Source organism: Monodon monoceros, unplaced genomic scaffold (assembly GCF_005190385.1).
Source record: "Monodon monoceros isolate NGI ecotype Baffin Bay Population unplaced genomic scaffold, NGI_Narwhal_1 Super_Scaffold_20, whole genome shotgun sequence".
NCBI classification, from domain to species: domain Eukaryota; kingdom Metazoa; phylum Chordata; class Mammalia; order Artiodactyla; family Monodontidae; genus Monodon; species Monodon monoceros.
Window position 1 is genome coordinate 135769829 of NW_021703777.1, and position 17172 is coordinate 135787000.

A 17172-nucleotide genomic window follows, 5' to 3' on the forward strand; every position below is an offset into this window, starting at 1 on the left:
CTCCTGGGGAAAAGTCCCAGGGAGGTCTCCCATTGGCCCTGCCTGGGTCACATGTCCGCCTCCTGGGCCAATCACTGAAGCCCCCCTCCCCCCTGCCCGAGGTCGGCTCAGCCTGCCTGAGGGGCTTACTCACCACCCAAGGGGTTTGGGCCACCATCCCGAGTGACCCAGAGTCAGGCACTGATGAATGACCAAGTCCCCTGAGCGGAGGAAAGAACCACCCTGGGATGGGCCACATAGGGGGAGGGGGGGAACACGGGCTCCATCGAGCAGTGAGCTGAAAGAAATTACAAAAATAAGTTACCTTATGTTCAACAAAATGTAGGGTGTAAAGACAGCCATGTGCTGATTCTTAGGTAGAAGAAGGAGGGAACCGAGGGTTGATTGGGTGTCTTTCCTTCTCTTCTGTCTTTCTCTGTCCCATCCTGAAGGGCACCTTTTATAAAAACATGTTTGAGGGCCTTACCACCCTTCCCGTGGGCTTGTCCTAATCCTGGAGACTCAGATCCAAGGGGACAGCCCTTGGCACCTCGGCTGGAGGGAGCACAGCGCGGAGGCCTGGGGTGGGCGTGAGCGTGTGGACAGGCCAGCACGTGGCCGGCGGGGCTGGAGCTGGGGACAGACCTGGGCGGTCACGTGGCCGGCAGGACGGGCGGAGGCGCACGGAGCTGGGCCTTCGCTCCAAGGGTGGGGTTACGCCTGAAGACCCAGAATCAGAAGAACGCCCCGTGCCTTTCGTGGGAGGTGAGCCTCTGAGAGAAGCGTTTCCCGCCACAAAACCCCGCACCTCCTGGGTCGTGGAAACTGGGCTGAGCGCTGGGAGGAGGCTGGGGAGCGGCCCGCGCCCTTCCTTCAGCGGCCGCCTTCATCACTTCAGTTTAGTTTAGGTTCTCCCCGCCCCCGGGGCCTCAGGGGAGCCGGCGGGGTGACGGGCCCCGCCCACGGTGGGGACAAGGCCGCGCCCCCCCGGGCAGCGCTCATCCCCTCTCTCCCCGCAGCGGTCGGACCCGCAGCTGCTGGCGCAGTTCTACCACGCGGACGAGGAGCTGAGCCAGGTGGCCGCTGAGCTGGACAGTCTGGACGGGCGGAAGGACCCCCAGCGCTGCACGCTGCTCGTCAGCCAGTTCCGCTCCTGCCAGGTGAGCGGCGGGACGGAGGGGAAGGAGGGCGCGGGCCAGGGGAGCGTCTCAGGGAGGGAAACCGGACCGGAGTGGGGCCGGGGGGACATCCCGGGGACAAGAGCAGGTTGGAAGGGGCGGGTTCGCGGGACACCCTCGGAGAGGAACGTGGGAGGACGAGGAGCCGGCACGAGGAAGGGGACGACGGCCCGCGGGGCCGCCGCAGAGCTGGCAGGGTGGCGACCTCCTGCTGTAGGGTTCAGCTGGTCCTGGACACCATGCTGGGAATTCCTCTCGGTTCCCTGAGCCCGGGAGGCTTCACCAGCACGAGAGCACGTGGATGAAGCAAGTTTTGTCAAGTGACCGTCTGGGTCGGTCATCAAGTTCCAGAACCTTCTCGGTGTATTCAGCCCAGCAGTCTGAGTCTCTCCACCGGGGAGGTGAGGGCTGTGCGTCCTAGATCACAGGGGTGGGTCTGGGGAAGCAAATGTCCCATCGTGTGTTTCAAGCATCAAGGGTTCTTACAGAATCCTTGAGGGGGCGGGGAGAGTACACCCCATCCCCTTCGCATCTCTCAGGAGGGTCCAGGGACCAAGGGGACAGGAGGGTCTCCCGACTGGCTGGTCTGTCGATGCCCTGCTTCCCCACCGGAGGATGTCCTTCCTGTGCCCTCAGCTCGCCCACCGCTGGCAGCGAGGAGGCCTCTCTCTGCCCCCTCCCCCCACCACAGGGTGGGGCTCCCTGCAGGGGGCTGTGTTTACTCCCAAGGCCACTTATGCCCGCTCACTGGCTATTGTAACTGCATGTTACACAGAGTGACCGAGTGGGGTGAAACTCGGCTTGTGCCTTGCAGAGCCTCGGCAGGGAAAATCAGAGAGGGGGGACGGCCCTGGGAGTGGATGCGTGTGAGGCCGCTTTAAAAAGGTCGAGAAACGAATCATAAAAATCAGCCAAAGTAGTTCACGCTCACATAGCGACACAAGCGTCTTTCACTTCTCACTGCTGTCTGAAGACCCCTGTGTCGGGGTCCCCAAAGCCACGCTGGGCTTCCAGCAGGAGGACACGCAGGGCTCACGTATACTCAAGGCTCTGATCCATCACAGTGAAGGGCTGTGAAGCAGAACCACCGAAGGGAGAGGGCCTGGGGGCGAGGTCCAGAGGAAACAGGCGCTAGCTTCCAGAACCCCGTCCCGTGGAGTGACGCGGGCCGCGCTCCACCCCCCAGCGACACGCTGTCCCCAGGGAAGCTCGTCAGAGACGCAGAACCGGGGCTCTCATTGCGGGCCCGCAGGCTCCGCAGGCCCCTCTGCCGGGCACACACCGAACTCCAGCCCCGGGGAGGGGGGAAGGGTGTCAGCACAGACACAGCAGGGGAGGCCCAGGGAGCCCCCCATCCCGACACCCCAGCTCCCGGACGCCAGCCCAGGGCCAGCCTCGCACGCAGGCCTCGCAGAGGGCAGCAGCCAGGCCCGCTGGGAGGACTCCTCTCCCCACAAACGCGTGGCTGAAAGTTATGGCTGAGGCATCCTGGGTGCTGGCTCTGTACTCAGCTGCCCGCCCCAGGAAAACGGACTTAGAAGAGGCGCCGAAGTGAGCCTCCCCGTGTGTACCGTAACTTCATAAAGGCTTGTCACTGTCACATTTGTTTCACTGGCCAGTTACTTGGAGCTCCTTGTTTTGTCAGGGTTTCGCACTACAGTGAATTTCTACAAAGCTCAGCTATTTAGGTTGGAAAGTCACTTTTATTTCTAACATCTTTCTTGAAACAGGTACTTTTTTTTTTTTTTTTGGCTGTGCCGATCAGCTTGTGGGATCTCAGTTCCCCAACCAGGGATTGAATCAGGGTCATGGCAGTGAAAGCCCGGAATCCTAACCACTAGACCACCAGGGAACTCCCCGAAACAGGCATTTTGCCATTTCTAATTTTCATTGACCTTCACGATGCCGTCAGTTCATTTGTTCATTCATTCCTTCATTCAACAGCACTCACTTGCAGAGATGCCCCTGGGCAGAGGGTGGATGATGTCATAGGAGGGAGCCAGGCAGGCGCAGGGGAGGTGGGCATTTGGCAGGCCGTTGCGGTCAGGGAGGGGCTTCGACAAAGGCCAAGAGCACGGGGTGATGTGTGTGATCACAGCACGAGAACCGAGATAACGTGCAGATCTGATGGAGGCGGCTGGCTGCAGCCCACTCTGCCGGGTCACTTGCTGGCCTTGATTTTAGAGCACGGTTGCCCTGGGGAGGTCACCCAACTCCAGATTTAGCTGGTCCCCCATCCCCTGAAGTTCCCAGCACCTGTGAGTCAGTTCTAGAGGATGTGGACGCCCCTGCCAAGTACCCAGAGGTCATGAATTTCTCGGCCCTGGGTAGTGGCTCAGCCCCCTGTTGGGGGCACCTCAGGCCTCCCAGGTCCCATCAGACCAGGTGGACCCTCAGCTGAGCAGGGGGCATCTGTGCAGAGTACGCATGGCAACGCCAGCCTGGCCCGGCTCTGCTTTCCGGGGGCCCCTGCGGGTCCTCACGTTGGTCTCAGTGCCGCTCAGGTCATACCTTCTGTCTGGGGTCAGCCAGACAGGCTGGTGCCATGCTGGGTGTGGTGTTTTGAACCTTCTGACCCGAAATGGGGTCTTCTAGCTAAGTCTCCAGCCTGACCAGGCACGCAGCAGAGGCCCAGTGAACCGCAGCTTCCCCCATGTGGCACTGTGGAGGGTGAGGCAGGTGCATTGCGGTTCAGCCTCTCTGGGCTGACTCTCATCCCAGTTAGAAGGAATCTAAGTAATGCGCCTTTGCGTAAACTGAACTTTCTTCAGGAAAATTGTGGGCTAGGGCACACATGAGTATGCAGGTGGTTTCTGATGACGTTTGCACGGGTTTTCGTTTTCCTTCTTGCTTCAGAAAATCATAAAGGATTTAAGGAATCATGCTGATGGTGCAGTAGGATGAAATGCATTCTGGGCTGTTGTTATGCACTGAAGTGTGTCCCCACCCCTCCCCCAATTCATGTGTTGAAGCCCTAACTCATAGCGCCTCAGGTGTGACTGCATTTGGAGGTGGAGCCCTTAAAGAGCTGATTAAGGTAGAATGAGGTCACTGGGGTGGGCCCTGATCCAATCTGAGTGATGTCCTTACAAGAAGAGGCAGTTAGGACACAGACAGGCACAGAGGGACGACCACGTGAGGACACTAAATCCCTTATCAGACGATGACTTGCGAACATCTTCTCCCAGTCTGTGGATTATCTTGTCATTCTCCTAGCAGTTTTGCGAAGAGCCTAAGTTTCAAATTTTGATGCAGCCCAATTTACCTATTTTTTCCTTATATAGATCATCCTTTTGGTGTCATATCTAAGAAATCTTGGTCTAACCCAAGGTCATCAAATTCTCTCATTTTCTTTCAGAAAGAAAGAAAGGTTATTTATTTATTTATTTATTTGGCTGCGTTGGGTCTGTTGCTGCGCGCGGCCTTTCTCTAGTTGCGGCAAGCAGTGGCTACTCTTCCTCGTGGTGCGCGGGCTTCTCACTGTGGTGGCTTCTCTTGTTGCGGAGCACGGGCTCTAGCCACACGGGCTTCAGTAGTTGTGAGGTTTTATATTTAGGTCTCTCATCCATGTTGACCTAACTTGAGTATATGGTGTGAGCTTTCAACCAACATTCATATTTTTTTTTGCAAATGAATTTTCAATTGTTCCAGCATCATTTGTTGAAAGACCATACTTTCTCACTGAAAAGGCTGTCCTTTTTGTACTAAATTGTTCTTGCACCTTTGTTGAAAATCATTCGTCCATATCTGTGTGGGTCTATTTCTGGGTCCTCTAGTCCGTTCCGCTGATCTGTCTTAAGGCCAGTATCACACTGTCATAATTATGGTAGGTTTAAAGTAAGTTGTAAAATCAGAGGGCATCAGATCTCCAACTTTGTTCTTCTATTTCAAAGTTGTTGTGGCTGTTCTAGGTTCTTTGCATTTCCCTATGAAACTTAAAAACAGCTTGTAGATGTCTACAAAAAAAGCCTGAGTTTTTGATTGGGATCACATTTAATCTATAGATCAATTTTGGGAAAAGCATTGAGTTTTTCACCATTCAGTGTGATGTTAGCTATCGTAGGGTTTTCATAGATGCTCTTTTTCAGGCTGAGGAAGTTGCCATCTATTCATAGCTTGCTGAGAGTTTTATCAGGAATGGATGGATGTTGGATTTTTTTCAAGTGCTCCGTGTCTGTTGAGGTTATCGTGTGTCTTCCTTTCCTCTTAGTTTGTTGATATGGTAAATTACATTTAGATGTTATTAACTATTTTTATTAGTGTCCGCCCCATCACCCACAGCAACAGGGAGGGACAGATGGGATCAGCCCCTGTAAGGTTCCTACTGTATGTGTGAGGTGGTATCGAACTCTTTGAAAGTAGTCTTATGTCTTTATGTCATACCTGTTCGTCTTACATGTGTTCAGACTCACACTATACTGTCAGTGTTTTTGTTTAAACAGTCAAATGTTTTGTAAAGAAAATTAAACAATAATAAAGGCTCTTGCATTTTTCCCGTGCGGCCGCCCTTTCTGGTCTCTCTGTTCCTTCGTGAAGATCTCAGTTTCCATCTGGTGTCTTTTCCCTTTTGCATGAAAGACTTTCTTTAGCATTTTCTGTAGTGCAGGTCTGCTGGTCATGAATTCTTATCTTGCCATCAACTTGGAAAGCTATTTTTGCTGTGTTTAGAATCCTAGAATCCTAAGTTACCATTTTCCCCTCAATACTCGAAAGATGTTCTTCCACTCTTCTCACTTGCACCGTGAGAACGCTAACGTCATCTTACCTTTGTTCCTTGTGTGTACAAGTTTTTCTCTTGCTACTTGTGAGAGTCTCTCTTTTTATTAGTTTTCATGCATTTGATTATGCTGTGACTTTGTATCGCTTTGTGTTTCCTGTGCTTAGGGTTCATTGAACTTCTTGGATCTGTGAGTTTATAGTTGTCATTAGTCACTAATAGTAAAATTAGTCACTATTCCTTCACATATTTTTTTGTTTCGGTTCTCCTCCTCTTGGGTCTTGAATTATACATATTTTGACATATTGAGGTTGTCCTAGAACTCACTGATGGTCTCTTCTATTATTATTATTGGTACTTTCTCTCTGATAAATTTGGGAAGTTTCAATTGCTATGTCTCCAAGTTTATTGTTCTTTTTTTCTGACCTGTCTAATCTGAGGTTAATCCCATCCAGTGTATTTTTGTTTTCACCTCAGATACTGTAAGTTTTGTCTCTGGATCAGTTTGAGACCTTTTTGTTTCTTCATTGACTCTACGTAACTTTCTGAACACACACAAGTCAGTTATGACAGCTACCTTCATCCCCTGTTCTATCACCTCTGTCAGGTCTGGGTTGGTTTCGATGGGTTGCTTTTTCTTTTCATCATGTGTCATATTTTCTTAATTCTTTGCAAGCCTGGTAATTTTTTAAATAATTTTTTAAAAATTATTTATTTTTGGCTGCATTGGGTCTTTGTTGCTGCACACGGGCTTTCTCTAGTTGCAGAGAGCAGGGGCTACTCTTCGTTGTGGTGCGCAGGCTTCTCATTGTGGTGGCTTCTCTTTGTTGCGGAGCACGGGCTCTAGGAGCGCGGGCTTCAGTAGTTGCAGTGCACAGGCTTCAGTCGTTGTGGCTTGTGGGCTCTAGAGCACGGGCTCAGGAGTTGTGGTGCATGGGCTTAGTTGCTCTGTGGCATATGGGATCTTCCCGGACCAGGGCTCGAACCCGTGTCCCCTGCATTGGCAGGCGGATTCTTAACCACGTGCCACCAGGGAAGCCCAAGCCTGGCAATTTTTGAATTGGATGCCTGACCCTGGGAATTTTACCTTGCTGAGAGCTGAATATTTTTTTCCATAAACTTTTTTGAGCTTTGTTCTGTGATACAGTTTGGTTACTTAGAAATGGTTTGATCCTTTTGCATCCTGTTTCTTTAAGGTGTTAGGCAGGATCAGAGCTGTGTTTAGTCTGGGGCTAAGAATAGTCTGCTACTGAGGCAAGACACTTTCGGTATCTGCCCAATGCCCTGTGAACCGTGAACTTCTCTACTCTTCGGGCCTGTGCCCAGCTGAATACTCAGGGGCCTCCCCAGAGGCTGTCTCCCTGGGCAGCTCACTTATGTCTGCTACTCTGTCCTCTGGATTCTGGCTGCCTTGGTCTCCCCGGGCTCTCAGCTCTGTCTCTTCAACTAGGGAGTTTGCTGGGTCCCACGTGGGTACCTTCTGTCTGTGCCACGACCTGAAAATTCCCTCCAGGCAGTGAGCTGGGCAGTCATAGCTCCCACCTCATTTGTTTCTCTTCTCTCTGGGATCACTTACTGCCTGACGTCCAGTGTCTGGACAACCGCTGTCTCATTTGCTTCCATTATTGTTGTTTGAAGAAGTAAATTTCATGCATGTTGCCCCACCTTGGGTGGAATCAGATGCCCCAGTAAACGTCGTTGAGGGACACTGTGTGTTCAGCACTGCTCTATCACTGGGGACCCATCAGTGCAGGGAAAAAGCCCTCACCGTCAGGCAGCTGCCATCCTGGGGCTGGGCAGGGTGGGAGCACTGCCACTAAAAGGCCACACAACTTTGGGTAAGCCCTGCCACCTTGCTGGGCTAAGATTCCTGGCTCTCAATACCAGCTGACGTTTTCTGAGCCCTTGCTGTTATTTTTGCCACTATTTGTTCATTGCTTCGTTGATTCGTGAGAAAGAGACCTGCCCACCCAGAGAACCTTTTAAACAGAGCTGACAGTAGGACCGCTTGATGTTGGTTGGATTTATTTTTATGTTTTGTGCGATTTCCTTATGGTGCAGAATTTCCTTCAGAGTTTAGTGCATCAGTTGTTTGCATTAGAAAGTCATGCTTCCCGCTCACATCTACTGCCTAAGAAAAATGAAACTCAAGCCTCAGAGGGTGGAGAGGAGGACTGTTGAGATATGAAATTGCTGAGGGTGAGGGTGTGCTGTCTTTTTTTGGAAAGCAACTTGGTGGAATGTAATTAGGGCCTATAAATGCACTTCACACTCTTTGACTTTGTAATGCTACTTCTAGGGATGAGTGGATTCTGAGGGACTAACCCAAAATTCAGTGTCAGGCACCGCAGTGGTGATCGCGTTACTCACGGTAAATTAGAAATGACGTAAATGTCCAGCAGAAGAGGAAGCAGGGAGTTAAAAGGATGGTCCGTGTGCTGGAATCTTACGTGGCTCCCCGTCACAAGCTGGATTTGTGGAAAGTGATAATAACAGGTCCCAACAGTAAATGACAGCAGCAGAGTACAAAATTACGTCCACAGATGATCCCAACCGTGCTGCTGATGGGAAGCAGCCCACGGGGACAAGAACCGGAAGCGTGCCACCTGCAGTCACTGTCCCAAGGACATTCCCTGCCCCTCCACCTTCCCATGTTTCCAGTTTCTCTGGGATGAATGGGTATTAATCTTACCTTTAACAAATTAAAGAAACAAACTAAACTTTCAACATTCTTACAATTCTACTGAATGGATGATGGACGTTTAAAGAACAGGACAATTTTGAGAAAAGAATGGGATGTAATTTAAGATGCAGTAAAACAGGTTTGAGAAGACCAGTCTTACACGTGCTCTCCTAGTGATGTCTGTCCCGACAGCAGGTCTTGCCTGTGTCGCGATCATGCCCAGGGTGACACAGGCTTATATGTTAATCAAAGCAGCACAGCAAGTGGGTGGTGAAAATCCACTTTTTGTGTGTCTGTCCACCTAGCATTTCCATTCCTCCAGCTCTCTCCTAAGAAATTTGTGTACAGGAGTTCAGAGAGATGCTCGGGGCGGTCATCGTGGCTGAGGCTGCAGGGAGCCCAGGTGCGCGGGTCCGCAGGGAAAGGTACAGCCGTCACAAAGGGCGATGCACCATGAACTTGGTGACTGACGTGGGACGCGCCCTCAGCCCTCGTGGCGGGTGCTCTAGACACCTGGACGTGGGGAAGGGTGTGCTCTTCACTCTGGATACTTCTGGAAAGTTTGAGCTCCTTGTAGCAGTTGCAGAGCAGGCCCACGTGTGCTACCACATCACCTCGTCACCCTAACCTGCACTGGGCTTGCTTCTCCGACTTTCCAAGCAGTCGTGTCAGCCGCCAGCTGGAGCTGCGTCTGAGCGCACTTCCTGTTTCTGTTTCAGGACAACGTGTTAAACATCATTAACCAGATCATGGATGTGTGCATCCCCCAGGACCGCGCCCCACGGGATTTCTGTGTCAAGTTCCCCGAGGAGATCCGGCACGACAACCTGGCCGGCCAGCTCTGGTTTGGCGCCGAGGTAGTGGGTGGCCGCCGGGGTCTGGGGTCACGGTGCTGCAGGGCGTCTCCTCCTCCAAGGGTTACAGATGGTGCTGAGCCTGTAGGGTGGTGGGGAGGCGAGAACATGCTCCCTGGAAACTATACACAAGCAAATATAGACACGAGGCCTCACATGTGATTTCTATGAGGTTCTCAGGCCCCCAGACACGTAGGGCCTAAAAGCGGTTCTTATTACAATAATGCTGGTATTCGGAACAGCACTGCCCGTCCTGCACCCGCAGGACTGTTTCTTCTTGCGGGGCGGGGCAACTGCGCCCTGGCCCACACTCCACCCGCCACGCACAGGGCCCCTCCCATCTTGGTCTTCACCTCCTGAGGAGGAGCCTGAGGCACGGGAGGGAGGTGCCCGCCCGGGGAGGCAGGACCAGCCTCACCCCAGCCAGCGGTGACCCGTGGGACACCCAGACGACCCCTTGGCCTTGCTCTCGGGACCCTAGGGGTGTGCGCTGCCCCGTCCTCCCCGCCTCAGCTCTGCAGGACTCCTGGAATGCCCCCCTCCCCCACGCTGCCGGGCCCTCGTGCCCACCGGCTCCCCCCTTTCAGCCCACTCCACCCGGCTCCTCTGAGCCGCACCTGGTTGGGCGTCCCTGCTGGGGCCCTGGGTAGGCCGTCTCTCCCCCCAGCCTCAGTGCTCAGCTCTGCAAAGCGGGTCCCAGGGGCAGGGGCAGCTGTGCAAGCCATGCGGTGATGCAGGGAGCCTTGACGGACACGAGGCGTCTGCTTCCTAGAGCACCTGGATTTCCTGGGGAGCCGCGGTCAGTCCCGGTGCGGTGGACCTGGAGTACGGCCGGAACCTGGCGTCTGTGGGCCGGGTGGGGAGGGGACAGGAGTCACATGGCCCGGAGGCCCCTGCATGGAGCCCCCAAACCCGAGGGCACTTGTTCTCACCGCCGTGATGGCTCTGCATCTAAGAGAAACCAGGAGGGAGCAGGCGCCCCAGAGCGGAGGCGGGGGGGGGGGGGGGGGGGAATGGGGGGGGGGGGCCCCGGGGGGGGGGCGGGGGGGGGGGGGCAGGAATATGAGGGAGGGGCTCCCGGAAGGGAGGCCTGGGAGGCGTCTCCGGGATGAGGCGCCCCAGCCCCACCGTTGCTCTGCCCTCCGGTCCCACCTCTGGCTGTACAGTCTTCTCGGGCGCCGTTGGGGGGGCCTTTCTCAGCGCCCGCTGTCGTGGGTTCCGGAAGCCCGCACGCTCCGGGCGCCGAGGACACGCGGGTGGGGCCTCCCTGACGCCCTCTGCCGCCCGCAGTGCCTGGCCGCTGGCTCCATCATCATGAACCGCGAGCTGGAGAGCATGGCCATGCGGCCGCTGGCCAAGGAGCTGACCCGCAGCCTGGAGGACGTGCGCGGCGTCCTCCGCGACCAGGCGCTGCGGGACCTCAACACCTACACGGAGAAGATGCGGGAGGCGCTGAGGCACTTCGACGTGCTGTTCGCCGAGTTCGAGCTGAGGTGACCGAGGAACCCTAACCCTTTGCCCTGTGGGGAGGGCTGGGGGCGGGCAGCTCCGCCGGCTCTGCGTCTGCAGCAGGAAAACTCCGCGGAGGGAGGCGCGGGCTGGTTCCGGGCCATCGCGGTGGGGGGGGGGGGGGGGGGCACGGGGGACGGGGGGGGGCGGAGGCGGGCAGAGGCGACCCAGGGACGCAAGGGACGCCGGGTCCCGCCCAGCACCTCTGCTGCTGGTGGTCCTGCGGGTGAAGGTCACGGTCAGCACAACGCCCCGCCCCCAGCACGTCTCTGTGCCCAGACGTGGGACGCGGCAGGAGCCAGGAGGAAGTGGAGGCCGCTCGGGGGCCTGCTGGGGCCCCCAGCTCCGTGGGGTGAGGGGGGCGCCTCTCCAGCTCAGCGGGTCTGCCCTTCGCACCCCCACTAGCTCCCTGGGGCGTTCCCGCCCGCCCACGGCAAAGGACATGGCGTGGTCCCTGGGGCCCTCACAGGACGGGCTGTGGAGGACCCGGGACTGCGGGGAGGGGCCTGCGCGGCGTCCACAGACACAGAGACGCTGGAGGTAGATGAGAAGCAGGACCCCAGAGCCCGTCCACGGTGGCCCGGTTAATGAAAACTGTCCGTCCTGTGCCTTGTGGGCCCCAGAATGAAGTCAGGCATTCCAGCCGGTTCTCTAGGGAGTGGGCGCCACAAATGAGCTTAATAGTTTTGGCCGGCTCTGTCTGCTCCACATCTTTCCAACTGAGCTTTCGTAACAAGAAAAAATAGTGACAGAAAAATGTTCTCACCTGGAGAGTGGGTGGAGCCCCCGGCCCTGCCCTGCGTGGGGGCCCAGGGGTTGTCCGCCCGCCCTGCACAGGGTCATTCACTACCTCGAGGCTGGGGACAGTCGGGGCAGTGGGCAGTGGCGGTTCCGGGGTGGGCAGGGCTGTGGGACCCAAGGAGGTGCTGCTTGAGGCCTGACCCTGGGAGGAGCTTTGGCTCAAAATATAAACGGTGATGCTGGGGGGGGGGGCGGTGTTTATGAAGCTGCTGAGATGCAGCCGGGCTCCAGTTGGAGGGACCTCATTTGGTTGTCAGTTAAGACACCCTTGGTTCCGGGAGATACCAGATGGCCCTCACTCCCTTCTCTTTGTTTGCAGCTACGTGTCGGCCATGGTGCCCGTGAAGTCCCCACGGGAGTACTACGTGCAGCAGGAGGTCATCGTGCTGTTCTGTGAGACGGTGGAGAGGTGAGGCCACCTGGGAATGGCGGGGCTCCTGCTGCCCCGGGCCTGGGTGAGGGCTGCACCGGGACAGGGGCACCATGTGCATGTGCCACAGGGCCTCCACACACACGACTGTTCCTCAGCCCCAGTGTCCCCTTTCTCTGGGCCCAGACCCTGCAGGTGGAGCTGACGTGGTTGAGAAGGGCTCCATGCTCACCTCCTCACCTCCCTCACCTCCCTCACTTCCTCACCTCCCTCACCTCCCTCACCTCCTCACCTCCCTCACCTCCCTCACCTCCTCACCTCCCTCACCTCCTCACCTCCTCACCTCCCTCACCTCCCTCACTTCCCTCACCTCCTCACCTCCCCCCCCCCCTCACCTCCTCACCTCCCTCACCTCCCTCACCTCCTCACCTCAACTCCTCCTCACCTCAGCTCCCTTACCTCCTCACCTCCTCCCCCCCCCCCCCCCCTCCTCACCTCCTCCCCTCCCCTCCTCTTCCACATTCCTCTCCTCACCTCCCTCACCTCCCTCACCTCCCTCACCTCATCACTTCCTCACCTTCTCCCCTCCTTTCTCCTCCCTCCACCTCACCTCATCACCTGCATACCTCCTCACCTCCACTCCTCTTCTCCTCACCTCCTCACCTCCCCTCCTCTTCTCCTCACCTCCTCACCTCCCCATCTCCTCACCTCTTCCTCTCCTCATCTTGGTTCTGGGAGACACCCAGTGGCCCTCACTCCCCACCTCCTGCTTTCCTTTCGTCCACTCTTCTTCCCTACAGGCCAGGATGGAACCTTTGCTGAGCTGGGTTTTGGAGGTGAATCATCACTATTCTCATCATGGCTTGTATGGGGCGTGTGGGGTCAGATTTGAAGTCAGATTTTCTGAATAGACTTTGGGACTAAGATTTAATCCAGAATGTTCCTTATATGTGACTTGCACTTTAGTAGTAGGTAAGTTTTGAAGGTGTCTAATATCACATCGTCAGTTTGTTAATTTTAAAGACGAATTATTCACTGTTATACGCTGAGAGATATTTCAAGTCACTCAAGAATAAGATGACAGGAAATACCCTTTATTTAGAACATGACGACGCCAGCAGCGCTTGCTCACGCACGTAGAGAAAGCGTTTCGTATACCTGCAAGAGAGAAGAAATCCAGGAGAGCAATTCGGATTTCTTGGCAGTGTGAAATGGTTCGGAGCAGTGTTTCTGCTCCACGTTTATCCTTCCGCTTTGGGTGCCTGAGAGCACAGCTGTCCTCACTAGCTCCCCTCGGCGAGCACCCCTCACTCACCCCTGCTTCCTCCGTCAGCAGTGGGGTCGGGAAGTGGGAAGATGGGGCAGGCCAAGCGTCAGCCCCCTGCGCCGGAACTTGCAGAGCGGGGCTCGTCCAGCAGCTGGCCGCCAAGCGCCGACGTGGGTGAGGGTTGCACGGCTGCCTTGCCCTCCCCTGTCTGGCCGTGGGTCGCCCCTGCTCACTCTCTCCCTCCCCTGCCAGGGCCCTGGACTTCGGGTACCTGACCCAGGACATGATTGATGACTACGAGCCAGCCCTCATGTTCACCATCCCCAGGTTGGCCATCGTGTGGTGAGTGTTCCCCTGCCTGGGACCGTCGTTTCTCAGAAACCTGGCAGGATCGTCAGGTCCGTGGTGCCAGGCTCCTCTGGGTGGTGGTAAGTGGTACTTGTACCCCGAAGGGGGCTGCTCAGCCACCTCAGAGCAGCTGCCAGGTGGTCCTGCCCTTGTCCCAGCAGACAAGGCACTCCCAGCCCTGGGAAGAGGCCCCCACGCTCAGGCACAGGGGCCCCATCAGGGGCTGTGGGAGCGGCTTTGAAGGGACGAGAGGCGAGGTGCCCCTGGTCCCCCCCGGAGGATGTGGTGGGCGTGTTTGGAGGATTCATGGGCTGGCAGGGAGGTGGAGCCTGTTGGGTGAGGGGCAGGTGGGCGGCAGCCGGGCTTGCGATGGGGTGGGAGCACGGCTGCTGAGAGCAGGGGAGCGCTGGGTTAGGCCTCTGGGGTCTGTGGCCTCAAAGGTGTCACGGCAGCACGTGGGGTCAGTCGTCAAGCACGCTTGACAGGAAGTACTCGGTCACGTGCTGAGCCTTGCGGAGCCTCTCAGAGCCAAGGTCAGAGCCCAGCTGTTCTGGGCTTGGTCCACTCTGCTCAGCCGCACCCGGACTCCCAGACACAGACCGCCTTCCCTCCCGCCAGGTGAGGGAGCGTGGGGCGGGTGGGCACGGGCGCCCGGGGGGCAGCTGGGGTGCAGCTAGGCAGGGAGCCGGTTGTAGGTGTGGATGTCAGTGGACTGGCCTGGGGAGCGTGCGGGGGACACAGAGGCACAGGCCCTGGGGAGAACTCACTGCGGGTGAGCACCTCCTACGGCAGGTCCGTGGGGCGGTGGCAGCGCTGCAGGATGGGCCAGCCTCTGGGACAGAGGGGCGTCCCTGGACCGCAGGGAGCTGGACGAGTCATGTGCCGCGTGCGGGAGGGGTGGGGAGCAGGCCGGGCAGACGACCCTGGGCCGGGCCAGAAGCGGCTTCCACTGCCCGGGACTGTGGAGGTGTCGTGGCGGGGAGCCTGACGTGCCATGAAGCGCAGAGCGGACTTGGCGAGGAGGGCCCGGGGAGGTGGGCAGGCGGGGTGGGGCTGCCAGTGCCCAGCACTCGGGGAAGCCTGAGCGGCCGCCTCCAGTGTGCAGGGTCAGCTCCCCACACTTGAGTCTTGCCTTGGGCTTGGGGACCGGCCTGGCCCCCACCTCGCTCTTCCTGGCCTCACTGTGCTCCAGAGCTGCCTTCCCTCTGGGAGGTCTCTGTAGTGGTCTTGGGAGGAACCAGAACCTTTCCAGAACCTCCCGTCAGTTTCCACTGTCTTAGAGGGAACCTGTTCTAAATCTCGGGGGAGGGCCAGAGACTCTTAGACAGCACGCCCGTCTTAAGATAAAAGCAAGGACGTTGAACAGAAACACATGTTTCTGGGTTTCCACGCTCGAGTCTGTGGTGTGTGCTCGGCTCCTTGCGGCTCCCCGGTGCCGGCGGCCCAAGGCTAGGGTGTGCAGGGTGGTGATGTCCAGCCTCGCCATGCTCACCGAGCTGGCCTTCCAAGGCCATTTCTCCCTGAGTGGGGTCATTGGGCCCTCTCTGCTGACCTCAGGCCACCTTCTGACACCTGAACTTGTCTGGGTCCTTGTCTCGGGAGTGCCCTGGGCAGGGCCTTTTTCCTGTCGGGCACCTCCTGGAGGCCTCGCGTGGGGTCCTCTCCAGCTTAGGCTGGAGGGAGGCCTGGAAGCGGAGCCGCGGGGCCTCTGAGGTCATGAGGGGAGGCTCTGAGTCGCAGCGAGGAGAGGCTGGGTCTGAAGTTGAAGTGGAGGCGGGGCAGGAGCCCAGAGTCTGGGGGCTTCACGGCAGCCACTGAGAAGCCCTCAGGCCCCCTAGAGCCCCCAGCCCCCCATCAGAAGCAGGTCTCCAACCTCGCAGCCAGGCTGTGGGTCTGAGGATCTGAGGAGCGCCAGGCTTAACCAGAAGGAGTGGGGAGAACTGGCTTGTAAGCAGCTGGTCCTGGAGCCAGCCGCCCCCTTCAGGGACGCTCACAGGGTCCCTGTGGGACCCACAGTGCAGCCACCCGGCTCCCTCTCTCAATTCCTCGTTGTCCACAGAGGCCACTGCTGCCCAGCTTGGGGCCCAGGACTCACTCCTTCCTGGATTCACCTGTGAGCATGTATTAAGCACCTACTGCATGCCGGCCCTGTGCTTGTCCCCAGAGATATGGGGATGACCGTGAGGGAGGCGCACACGTACACAAGGCAGGCAGTTGCCATGGAGTATTCTGGATGCTGGGGTGCGGTTGGGGGTTTGGTGCAGGGACCGTCTGGGGTGGATCTCTTCTCCCGGGCCAGCGAAGGTTCCCGTCCAGTCCCCTGGCCCACCTGCTTCTTGGCAGCCGAGGGCTCGGGCCTTCCTGTGGCTCCAGCCCGTGGGAGCAAAGGCGAGTGTGGACAATGCCCCCTGCCCGGCCCTCCGCAATCTCAGGGTCCCCTCCAACCTTCTCTCCCCGCCTCACCTGCCGCCCACTCCCTTCCTTGGTGCGCACCACTTCCTGCACAGGGTGTTCCCATGTTTCCTCCCAGGAGATTACTTTTAAGCCATGTTATTGAGATAAAATTCACATACCATATGACTCACCAGTTTGAAGTGTACGATTCAGTGGTTTTTAGTCAATTTGCAGAGTTGTGCAACCGTCACCACTAATTTCAGGGCATCGTCATCACTGAAAAGATACCACTTACCCCTCAGCCATCACCTCCACCCCTGTAATCCCATCTCTCTGTAGATTTGCCTGTTCGGGATATTTCGTGTAAATAGGATTTGGGTGACTTGTGCCTCCCCCATGGGCCTATAAGTGTCACGGGGCAGGGGTGCTCACCTGCACTCACTCACATGTCCTTAGTGCCCGGCAGGTGGTAGCGCAGTGAATTTTCGCAGAATTTTGTTGTGCTGATCTGACAGGGCACAAATATGAATTTGTAAAGTTACTGACGTTTTAATCATAAAAATTTGACGGGGGGGGTATAGACCCGGAATTAAGGGATTGATTAAAAATGATACTCTAGCTATTAAAACAACATTAAGGATGAATCCCAAATGTCAGGGAAGAATTCCTAGTGTACCAAGTACAAAAATCATCACCAGTGTGTCTCTACTAAATTTCTGAACATGATAGGTATAAGTTTTGTAACAGAAATCAAAGCAATAAATGTTACTTTTTTATTGTGATAAAATATGCATGACATAAAACGGACCATTTTAACCCTTTCTGAATGTGCACAATGGCATTAAGTACATTCACGTCGTGCAACCATGTGTGTGTGTGAGCACGTGCACGCGCACATGTGTGTCGGTCACCTTTCTCTGGAGAACTCTGACCAACACACAGGTGAATCTTTCTCTTTTCTTCTTTTTCTTCTTTTTAATTTAATTTTTATTGGAGTATGACTGATTTACAATGCTGTGTTAGTTTCAGGTGTACAGCAAAGTGAATCGGTTACACATATATCCACTCTTTT

The 17172-nt window shown here is 56.3% G+C and overlaps 1 protein-coding gene across 4 annotated transcripts in view; it reads left to right on the forward strand.

The window, feature by feature from the left end:
• Window positions 1-998: 998 nt before the first annotated feature.
• The window catches only part of ZFYVE28 (zinc finger FYVE-type containing 28), a 62961-nt gene continuing 46787 nt past the window's right edge, over window positions 999-17172 (forward strand). For 3 of the 4 annotated variants that reach the window (XM_029235527.1, XM_029235525.1, XM_029235524.1), the window contains exons 1-5: window positions 999-1139; window positions 9277-9414; window positions 10702-10904; window positions 12041-12130; window positions 13611-13700. In XM_029235527.1, the coding sequence (XP_029091360.1) occupies window positions 9307-9414; window positions 10702-10904; window positions 12041-12130; window positions 13611-13700 (491 nt within the window). In that variant the 5' untranslated portion in view covers window positions 999-1139; window positions 9277-9306. The remainder of the gene's footprint in view (window positions 1140-9276; window positions 9415-10701; window positions 10905-12040; window positions 12131-13610; window positions 13701-17172) is intronic. The other variant, XM_029235526.1, reaches the window with a different exon arrangement.